General features: G+C 38.3%; 1 protein-coding gene across 1 annotated transcript in view; it reads left to right on the top strand.

Moving 5' to 3' along the window:
- The first annotated feature begins 11,111 nt into the window (after positions 1–11,111).
- Positions 11,112–12,106, top strand: part of taf1b (TATA box binding protein (Tbp)-associated factor, RNA polymerase I, B) — a 40,217-nt gene continuing 39,222 nt past the window's right edge. The window contains exon 1 of the mRNA XM_034019153.3: positions 11,112–11,274. Within this exon, the coding sequence (XP_033875044.3) occupies positions 11,257–11,274 (18 nt within the window). The 5' untranslated portion in view covers positions 11,112–11,256. The remainder of the gene's footprint in view (positions 11,275–12,106) is intronic.

Raw genomic sequence — 12,106 nt, 5'->3', positions numbered from 1 at the left:
ATTAACCTGCACTCTGTGGATGGAAAAATACTCCTTATTACTCAGCACAGGACCCACCCATCACCACTCTGGAGCCAGCACTGGTTTAGTTTACAACAGACATTTTCGTCTCTGAAATAGCAATTATAAGATTATTGCTGATGCTATATGTTTTATTTAATTTATTTTTTTAACACAGAAAATGTAAACTCTTACGGGATTGCTGTGCCAGACTGAGACTTACGATTCCCTAGCTCCTGCGAAATCTGAACAGCTGGGCGGTGTCAAACCACCTTGACTTAAAAGAACAAAGCTAGTGGATATCAGATTGCACAGCTTCCGGAATCCTGTCAGGGCCTGACTGCTGGAATGTTCCGCAGTGCTGTCACTCTGAGGAGCCAGTCTGCAGCTACACTGAAGACCAATGCTCCAAAAGGGCGAAATAATATAGAAGAGCTCCCTCTGCAGGCGGGAAATCAAACAATGCAGGATCCAGAGCTTGTTTTACATTTAAGAAAATAAACCCCAAGCTTCATAAAAAAAAAAAAAAATTAAAAATTAAAACAATTTTGAGGGGAATGGAAGGACACACACCCCTTAAGGTGAAGCCCTTACATTTTCAGAAGCTTCTGCTAAGAATGACATTTTCTACTGTGTCCCAAGTGTTTTTTCTTCTTCTTTTTATAGATGTTATCACACATGCATCAGACCATTTGCTACAGTAAATGTTACAGGTTTTCTGTTTTTGGAATCAGGTCAGGAATCAGATGCCAGTATGAGATATAGAGTTTGCGCTCAACAGAAATTGAAACCAGCAGTGTTTTTTAAAATGTGATACTGATTTTAAAGATCCACAGGGCAGGGGTGTGGGAATATTCTCCATCACTGGTCCTCTTTGTGTCCGGCATGTCTATAAAACTGAATAGAAGAGGAGACCCAACATGAAATAAAATGGAGAACCCCAGTGCTAAGATTGCATCTTTTTATGTTCTTGTAAAAGGAAAAAACAACTGGTAATATTACAGAAAACAAGTAACAACAAACAAGAGCTCAAAAATGACTCATTATTTTAGTTTTTGTTTTAAAATGTTGATAGCAATATTGTGAACATGGCCTACTCTATGACCAGAAACAGCATTTATTTGTGTGGGTCAGATCTTCCCTAGGCCTCGCACCTGCTGTTATCGCAGCACCAGATAACATGATTTAAAATGAAAATACATGTGTGCTATAACATGTGTTTCTTTCAAAACTGCACATCTGAGACTGGTGTAGCTGATAGAAGAGCAAAACGGCGAAGATTTATGGAATTACTTTGTTGGCAACAATTACCTTAAGGGGCGCTCATCCATTTGCTATAAAAACTGTATAATTATGCGTTTTTCACCCCTGCTATTATCCTGACTGTCCTTGCTGCCTCCCCACCATTATCCGAAGCCCTTTGAGGAGCGACTTTCCCAATGGGGAGTGGAACACAGTCAACCTGCAGTAGGCAGCCGTGTCTCCCTGGATGTACACTGGAGTAACAGTGAAGATTCCTCCAGGGAGAGTCTCACAATATGTCCACACCTGCACAAAACCAATATACTACACAGTATATAAACTGCATCTACAGTAAAGCTTATATTTGGAACTCATTTGAGACTCCACTGTCTTGTTTTTCATTTTGTTTTACAGGAGGCAGATACAAAAAAAAAAAAAAATCTAAAAACCAACAAAGAGCCACTAAATAACTTTGCAGGATCCAACAGGTTCTGTAGCTAAGGCATTCTGAGAGAACAGCTTTTTATATTTACTGTTAATAAATAGATTAAAAAGTACTTTCACAAAAGCTATGAAGAAATAGTGATTTACACAGCTTTGCAAGGTCACTGGCCATATTTAGCATTCACGGCAAATGGAAAGAAGAGAGTTGTTTTTATCAGTCCCCCACAATTAACCCCAATTTTGCATGGAAGACAGGAATTAATTATTTAAAAAATGCAAATGAAGGGCCTTAAATATAATATACTGTGCAAACAAAGGGTAAGACTCTTTAATATTTACTACAAGGCCACCGTGTCTTTAAGGCAGCACGATGACTATTACCTCCTTGATGCCATTCAGATAATTCTAAGAGGGTTTCCATGGCTACAAACACATTGTAGCTTGAATCCGTGACTGCGAAACCCAGAGACTGAGACTATGTTGATAGAAATCACTCTGAACACTGCCGTTGCAGAAAGGGACATTTCTGATGTATGCATACTTGTTTGTAAATTGTTTATTTTCTTTTAAAGTTGCCCAAATGGGTGTTTTAAAGGAGATATATAAATAAATATGTAAAACACAACAAACAAAGCAGTGAGTCTCAGGTTTTTGAATAGGGATGAGCCTAAACCTGAGTTAATTTTCTGGAAAACAGCAATGAATTTCACAGCCCTGACCTTAACACACAGTGAAACAGAGGCTCTCTGATGAGACATTTAATATGTATTCTAGGAGACCACAACATTTTCAGTGCTCAAAGTTCTTCAGTGATCATGTATTGAACAACTCACTGTCTGTAACTGTAATGTACTGTGACTGAACGCTCTGAATGAGGATTTCTAAACCTCCAGGCAGAAAGACCCCAGTTTACCCTGCTGAGGACGGGTTTGATTCAGTGGTGGCTCATCAAGGGACTGATGTAAGGATAGGCGCAGTGCAAACAATTGCGGCTGCAAAATCAAAATTGCCTAGCGGCAAGGTAATTATTTTGAACTGTGCCCTATGTAAGCCAAAAGCAATGCAAATTACTCAACACGCACAAATAATGAGCTGAAATCATGATAATGAGGGTTGCTATGAGCGCTGCCTGTGCATCAGGCTATTCCGCACTTACCGCCCAGAGGTGAGGTGAGTTAGGAGTACAGAGTAGGCGAGGTATAGATTTATGGAGCACGAAAATCAAACCAAACAAAAAATTATCTCAGAGGAAGGGCAGAAAAATCCTCTTTGCATACAGAAAAGAAAAGAAAAGTTTTCTGAGTAGGAGCTGAGAGTTGGATAAGGTCACTCAGCATGAAATTGAGTTATCTGAAAAAGCATCAGTTATGCCACCAGGAGGACAGTAAACCAGGTGATGAAAAGGTGGCAGGACCTGTGGCGGCGAACAAAAGCGAAACTCGCAACGCAGACAGGCATGCAGCAGGAGGAGGACCGCCATCCACATCACAGCTGATACCGCTGGAGAGGTAAGCAGACCCTTATGGAACAAAAATATATTTAAATATATTGGCATATATTGTAGAATACATTTGGTAATATACAAATTTATATTTCTCAATATATTTAAAATATTTATTTAAATAAGGGGAGAGGATAATCTATCCCAAACAAAATGACCCTGGGTTTGAATATGCAGAGTCTTCTCCGTTTTGCCCTTCTCCTCCGATGGTTTTCCTGCCTCAACAAGAGTCAAGTGTCGCCGCATCAGGAAGTGTACCACAGCAGCCATCATGACGCCAATGACAATGACTTGCAAAATCCTTACATCTCTTTATAATGTTTGTGGCCTGGATCTGTAGGAAAAGGAACAGGTGTAAACAGGCCCAGGTAGTCCATAATGGGAAGTAATGGAGGTGTCTTGGGCAGGTTGACAGTAAACTAAAGAAGGATCTAGCTGACCCTATGAAACACACCTCAGACGGTTTCTTCAAAACACGTCCTGTAAGAGGCATGGCGGTGGGTAACGTAACCAAACCTTGATTGATTTCGGAGTTTCTTTTAAAAAATGGACCACGTGAGCTTTGAAAGCATCTGTTGGCTTGAATTAGTTTTCAAGAGAGGGTACTTAAAAGCACAAAACAATCCCAAATACTGTATAGCTCAATGCAAGCTCAGCATCAATAACAGGCAGTGCTTTCTCATTTCCATGTCTAATTTTAAACAAACACTGCAAACATAAACAATTAAATATTCATAAAATAGCAATGAGCTTGAAAAACAAGAGTGTTACCTCGTTTTCTGTAAGAGTTAAAGACAAGCTTTTTTGTTGTTGTTGTTGCCCTTCTCTGAAATATGCGGCACCATGAAAGGTTAAAATTCAAACGGTTTTCCTTTGTGACAAGGCATCCACAGAGCTTGAAGTGGATCTGCTTTGCATAGCCAAGAGGGCTTACAGTAAGCACTTTGCATAAAACTGGAGTCATAGAAGGAGCAACTGTAACAGGCATGTTGAATTACAGACAGTAGAAAACATGGTTTGTTCAGTCATCTGTACTCACTTGTCACATGTGGCATTTTTTTTTTTTATTAATCCTTTTATGAGTTTTGTCTACATGGACTGCCGTTAATCACTTACTACAGTAGTTTCACTGCCCATCCACTGAGCCTTCTCTGAAGAAATCTCTAGTTTGCCATTTGAACGTCATACTGCTGCCTGGTCTTTGCTCAGCCACATTGCGGTTTTCTCTGATTCAACGATAGCGGTAGTTGAGAGACATTGGTATTTACACAGGTGCACACAGTCATGTGACGTTCAGTATCACATGCAAGAAGATCCTCTTATCCTCACAGGAGACAAAGAAAAATGGCTAACGCCTCATTTTGGCATGAATAATTATTTACTTGATATGCAGTCACCCATTTAGTTCACTTAAAGTCAATAAACAAGCACTAGGGGTGCCTGTGTGTAAACATTGCTGTTTTGTGCTTCTATTTGTATGGACCAATCGAGTAAAGCATAACATTTGAACATTTCAGAAGTTGTCTAAGTCTTTCTTGTTTAAAACTTTCAAACTAGCATTCTTGCACAGAAAAACATGCAGTCATAGGGCAGAATTAAATGAAAGCATATTATACTGTATTATACTGCATGTTCATGGTATTAGTATTAGGCATAGTGGTTCCAGTATCTGAGCCCCAGTGTTAAATAATGTTGAAATGGAAGAGAATCTGGGCTTCACATGTCAGAGCATAATGTTCTTTAGTTTGTTTCCGATAAACCTATTTGCCTCTAAAATAAGATGAAAGGGATTGTAATGGAACCAGATGGTTACAGATATAGCCTGGAAAGGGATAAGCAAAGCAGAGTCCTGGTTGCTTGCTATGGGAATTTCCATATCAGTGATTTGATGGGGAATGATACTGTGATTGCTCTGTCCCCTACATATACTGTAGAACATCCTTCAAAAGGAAACATGACTCGTTTTATTTGGGTACAATATCATCCTTCTCAAGAAATGTGGAATTGTGAACATAGTGGTCAGTGGTCTGTCTGTGTTGCTCTTGCATTTCCTAAACAAGCAGAAAGGATGCTCCGCCACAAGCCTTCTTTGAGAGTCAGTATTTGACTTGGGGTGAAGGAGTGACTGCAGAAGGAGCACCTGCAGCAGTGCTGATGGGGTCAAGAGCAACTTGATGTGGCTGTGAAATATCAGTTATATTAACTGATGTATTGTTCTTGTTTAGATTCCCCTGGTAAATCATTTCAGTCATCACATCTTTGATTACTTTTTAAAACTCAGAATTATACATTTGAAACACACTTGGTACAGCTGGCACACCTCAGTGAGATCATTCACATCCACAACACTCTGCCCCAGTGGATATAAGAAACAGCCATTTCTGTGGTTTCTTACTGATGTATTTTTTACTTCCACTAGAGGCAGCATGTTGCAGGGGGACAGGCTAACGGTTACACTCTGTACCAGTCAAGGTTCAGGGCAGGGGTGTCCAAAGCTGACCCTTCTGCTCTCCTGGCCTTTGTTCCAACCCTGTTCTAAATTGTTTCGTTGTTTAATTAAGCCTCCATCCAGATGCTGAAGTAGTTAAGTTTATATGTTTAACTGGAGTGCTTGGACACCCCTGGTTTAGGGCATATTATTGTAAATAGAAATATTTCAAAATATTGTGTTGCCTGAAAACTGCATTTGTCTATATATTATTATTATTATTATTATTATTTCTTAGCCGACGCCCTTATCCAGGGCGACTTACAATTGTTACAAGATATCACATTATTTTTACATACAATTACCCATTTATACAGTTGGGTGTTTACTGGAGCAATCTAGGTAAAGTACCTTGCTCAAGGGTACAGCAGCAACTTCCCCACTTTGCCCCTTATGCATGCCACAGGATTTCCATCGGGGACACAACACCACTCTATTAGAATTGTCCTTGTAGGGAAGGTCTCCAGTGCCAAATGGGACATATTTTATCCATAGTGCGCTGTTGTGACTAATGATACGTTTCTTCACTGTGCAACCAATCTGTTACAAAGGCTAAGGAGATAATTGTGAGACACTGTAAAACTCACAATCACGGTTCTGTATCGAGCCTGAAGTGACAGGCTCGATACAGAACATTTTCTGACAGAAGTGAAAATATAGTTAAACAACTTATGAGAAGGGAGACATTCCGGATTTACAATCTAAAATCAATGGAACCTCATGGGCTTAATGAAACATTAGACCTTAACCCATACTTAAAAACTCAAGTGTATTTATCAAAACATGTAATTTATTGTGTAATTGTCTTGTTAAATTTTGTATTGTAATCGTTTTGGGACACGAATACTTTATTAAAAAAAGATGTTGTTTATGTATGTGTATTTTTAAGAGGTATAAACAAAGTAAACCATCGATTAGATTACAGCTCTGCTAATTAATTGGATGCATGATAAAATGTGATTGTGCAATTAAGTATTTAATTAATGATGTAATTACTTGATGGGTAATTCAGGTGTATATAAATGCTAATCCAACTGAGCTGAGATTCAATGCTACGCTTGTACCTCATGAAGACACAGTTGGTGTCGAAACGCGTTGTTTTATTTTTTGCATCAATGTTTTAATAATAAAGATAAAAACGTTTTATTCAAAATGAAATATGAAGTGGATCACTTTCTTTAATTATAAGATGACCATATAAAAATAAGTTTCTGACGAGTGTGTTACCAAACCAGTCTCTGCGGCTGTTTGACGAGTAAGAGTTTGAAAATGATACTAAAAACGATGTCATAACGGAGATATCTGATACTACGTTTCATTTCCTTATGGATAGCACCTCAATTTAGAGAACTTCAGCTGTGCACGAATGACATTTGAATTCCGTTTATAGATGTGTTCACCTTTCTATTTTAATAATTTGATTATTATTAACTGACAATCCTAACTGTGGGCTAATTCTGAAGAGCCACAGACAGTCACAATATCTTCATACAAGAGCCAGAACCTGGGTGCATAATTAGTAAGTGTGCTGACGTGAAGGGCCATGCGAGGAACACAAAAGATGCTAGAAAAGCAACATGGCTGCTGAGAAGTGAACAATCAGAATTGACCAGGCATGGTACACTATACAAATAGGGAGCGATGCAATTTTCAGTCAATTTACTTCATGTCTAGCAACTCACAGACAGGCAATTTAGCAGCTCTAGTCATAAGCAGTGAAGGGTGTGAAATCAAAACTGTAATCGATGCAGACAGGACCAGGGTTTTGCACAGTTGCTCTGTGTTGTTTGACCCAAGGTAATAACATCTGAGTCAGTTTCACACTCGATGTGAGTGTGACGACTAACAACCCATGTTAATGATCATTGCAATAACAGATGACTTCATTTTTTCTCTAGAAGATATATAGTGGTAGGGATAGAAATAAGACTCCCATTGCTAGTATTTTGATCCATTTTTGGTTTTACTATGAACTTAATAAGACAAATCTGAGCTTGTTACCTATACACTGTGGCTAATCAAGCTTGTAGTAAAACCTGGAATGGATGAAACTGCTATGCAATAGGAGTCTTATTTCCATCCCTGCATAGTGGCAAACAATGGATGCTTTATATTTGCTCAGCAGCTTGCTATTGAATTGAAGGGAAAGGGGTGATTCATTTTCTATAAATGTTCAAAGGAATGGAATTGTAACAGTGTAACAGCGTCTAACTATGTTCATCTCTGGCTGCCTCAGGTCTCAATTTAGACTCCAGTATAGATCAGTCCACATCACAAGACTTTGCTTGGGAGAGGCAAACGTAAAAGGAGGTTGAGGTTAGGATTGCTGTTCGCAGAGCCATGCTGGCAATGAAATTGAATATTTAAGTGTGTGAATTGCTTCTTGAATTCCCAACAGTGTCAACACTTGTAACTACTTGCCCATTACTGCAACTTATAGGATGTGGGCCTTTGTCACAAGAAAGAATGTATTATTTCATGAAATAAAAGACAGCAAGCCAGTCTATTTCAAATAAACAAATACAAATGAGTTATGAGAAAGAAAATTGATCTTGGATTGAGGTGAGGCAGCTGTACCAAGGAAGGAAATGCTAAATTCCTGATTGTACAGAAATACAACAGTGACTCCTGCTGGCTGAACAAGGGCACACCAGGGCTTTTCCTATTTGAGCAAATAATAACCTTCCTTTGTTTCTGTAAGATATATGGAAGATGGGTGGGTTTTCTATACATCTACATTCCCCTTGAGTCAGTCGAAGCTGGCAAAAGTTTTATAAGTGAAAACTTTTACAAAGTCCTTGAACAATTAATAATAATAAAAGGGCTGAATAGTATGGCCTGAATAGTTTAATTGTATAGAAATAACAGGGTAGGGATTTACTAGCAGGTACTACTACAGTAGTTAGTGACCTATCAAAGCATCAAAGTCAATATAATCAGAAACAGAAAAAGTAAAAAAAAATAAAGTCAATAAAATAAAATGACGGGTTGAGTCTTTGTAGAGAACCGATTTGAGCATTTCCACCCACAGTTTCCCTGAAGAATTAGACACTGTTTTCATGGATGGTCAGATATTGACAGTGGGAAGGCATTTAACTCAGTTTCATGTCTTCTGATACAGTCCAGCTACGAATTCCAGACATGTATTGTTCAAGCAGAGACGATGAGTGGCCTAGGTTAGGAGTTCCAGACTTGTATTGTTCAAGCAGAGATGATGAGTGGCCTAGGTTAGGAGTTCCAGACTTGCATTGTTCAAGTAGAGACGATGAGTGGCCTAGGTTAGGAGTTCCAGACTTGTATTGTTCAAGTAGAGACGATGGGTGGCCTAGGTTAGGAGTTCTAGACTTGTATTGTTCAAGTAGAGACGATGAGTGGCCTAGGTTAGGAGTTCTAGACTTGTATTGTTCAAGTAGAGACGATGAGTGGCCTAGGTTAGGAGTTCTAGACTTGTATTGTTCAAGTAGAGACGATGAGTGGCCTAGGTTAGGAGTTCTAGACTTGCATTGTTCAAGCAGAGACGATGGGTGGCCTAGGTTAGGAGTTCCAGACTTGCATTGTTCAAGCAGAGACGATGGGTGGCCTAGGTTAGGAGTTCCAGACTTGTATTGTTCAAGTAGAGGCGATGAGTGGCCTAGGTTAGATAGTTCCAGACTTGCATTGTTCAAGCAGAGACGATGAGTGGCCTAGGTTAAGAGTTCCAGACTTGCATTGTTCAAGCAGAGACAATGGGTGGCCTAGGTTAGGAGTTCTAGACTTGCATTGTTCAAGCAGAGACGATGGGTGGCCTAGGTTAGGAGTTCCAGACTTGTATTGTTCAAGTAGAGACGATGGGTGGCCTAGGTTAGGAGTTCTAGACTTGCATTGTTCAAGTAGAGACGATGAGTGGCCTAGGTTAGGAGTTCCAGACTTGTGGGTGCAGAACGCCAGGTGAACACCATTCTTTACATAGGCTGTATTTTTAGCGGCTGGTAAAATCTGACTTTATGGCTGTTAAACACGATTTAGGCCAGCATTATGGGGTTTCTGCACTCGCAAATAATTTTGCACGTATCTGCATCATCCCCTTTTATTACGTTATTATTATTATTATTATTATTATTATTATTATTATTATTATTATTAAAATATAGATTTCCCGTTTCTGTTGGCACCACTCTCTCTGAACAGTATAGATACCATTTATTGGAATCTGGGTATTTGATAGATTATGTAGCATATGTAAACTGTGTTTATTTATTTTTTCTTTGTTTTGTTTTTACAGGTTTTGTTTTGTTCTTTGGATATAATATAAAAAAACAAAACAAAACAAAAAAATGTTGTTCATAAGAAGCCCATAACACTTACGTTTGCATGAAAGACAAACAAAATGAATTATTGCATTACGGCTTTCAAAATAAGTTAAAGCCATCAGTGTGCAGCACACCAGGTGCATATTGTTGCATGCTTTTTGAGTTTGTTGGTGCATCTATTTGTTCTAAAACAGCAAGTCTCGAGGTAAGCTTTTTTCTTTGAACGCATCAATTTTAGAATGGCAATAATTGAGTTACGGTGCACTAAAACTCACACACTCAAAAATAGAAAATTCTGCCAAAATTTTGCTCGTTGACCCTTAATAGGCAATTTTACCACAAATGAAATGAGGTAAATGCAGAAATTATGAATTTATTTATGTAATATAGGTTAAAACGCATTACTGCGCATTACCTTTTAGTTGAAGGCGGTGAGCGTCGGGTGTAGTAGCCACTAGCGGCCGCTAGAGGTTACAAAAGAAACGGCGTTGAAATAATAGTAACAGAGTTAGTTTGAAAGTGACAGTTAGATTTAGGGGTAGGTTTAGTGGTAGGGGTAAGGTTTAGATGTAGGGGTTAATTTTAGTGGTTAGGCGTAAGTCGCATATGATGTGGCCTGGATTGATGTTGCAACTGTATTTTGTTTTACTATCTTTTTTGTAAATTATATATATATATATATATATATATATATATATATATATATATATATATATATATATATAGCACATTTTTTTCTTTAAATTAATATAATAATGGTCAAGGATGAGAAATCTGGTAGAATTTTGTGTTTTTGAGTGTAGTGAGTTGTTAAGTTATTTTGCGTCCTAGTGGCTACTACATCTGACACTCACCGCCCTGAACTGAAAGGTAATAGGCAGTAATGTTTTCCCTGTATGTCAAAAATAAATTCATAATTTATGTACTTTCCGCACTTTATGCTTATTAGAATGACATATTAAAGCTTAACAAGCAAACAATTGGGAGATTTTTCTAATTTTGAGTGTGTGAGTTCAGTGTACCGTACCCGCACAACATTCTGGACTTAACTACTTTTAACTCTTCAGCTTTTTGGAACAGTTTCTAAACTCTGAATACGTTTTTATTGTTGTCTGGTTATTCAGTGATAACACGCGCGATGCACAGAAGAAAACATTGTGTTGTACTTCGGCAGGATTTTATTGCTACACCGGAAGCAGCGCTGTTTATTAAGTTCCACGTGAAACCTTGAGCTTGTTAGAAAGTTTAGAAGTAAAAAAATATCCAACGTCTTTGCTTTCTTTCATAAAATAATGGACGAGGAAGATACAGTAAGCTTTTCAACTATCTCATACCTATGTGTCTTCTTCCATGTTTCGATAACTGTATTTACATTGTGTATTGAAGTGGCTATCGCGAATGTTCATATGTGTTACAAATGATCGTAGTGTAACGTTAAGTGACATTATGAATCAGCTTATAGGAAACTGGCAACCATCGATTGCATTTTGTCTCGAATGAATTTATTGTGAATACTTGTCAAGTCTCAGTAACACCGTGACAGAAATGGAAAGGTGGTAACAGTATCCTGGGAGACAGTCAGCATGGTTTTAGGAAAGGGAGATCGTGTCTAACTAAACTGCTTGACTTTTTTGAGGATGCAACATTGACAATGGATAAATGCAAAGCATACGACATGGTTTATTTAGATTTCCAGAAAGCTTTTGACAAAGTACCGCATAAAAGATTAATTCTCAAACTGAATGCAGTAGGGATTCAAGGAAATGCATGCACATGGATTAGAGAGTGGTTAACATGTAGAAAACATAAAGTACTGATTTAGAGGAGAAATACGGTCTACCACGTACCACAGGGATCACTATTGGGTCCTCTGCTATTCCTAATCTACATTAATGATTTAGATTCTGGTATAGTAAGCAAACTCGTTAAATTTGCAGACGACACAAAAATAGGAGGAGTGGCAAATACTGTTGCAGCAGCAAAGGTCATTCAAGATGATCTAGACAGCATTCAGAACTGGGCAGACATATGGCAAATGAAATTTAATAGAGAAAAGTGTAAAGTATTGCATGCAGGCAATAAAAATGTGCATTATAAATATCATATGGGAGATAGTGAAATTGAAGAAGGGAACTATGAAAA

Source organism: Acipenser ruthenus, chromosome 6 (genome assembly GCF_902713425.1).
Source record: "Acipenser ruthenus chromosome 6, fAciRut3.2 maternal haplotype, whole genome shotgun sequence".
Lineage (NCBI taxonomy): Eukaryota > Metazoa > Chordata > Actinopteri > Acipenseriformes > Acipenseridae > Acipenser > Acipenser ruthenus.
Note: the sequence above shows the minus strand (reverse complement) of the source record. Positions and strands in the feature narration are given on the sequence as shown.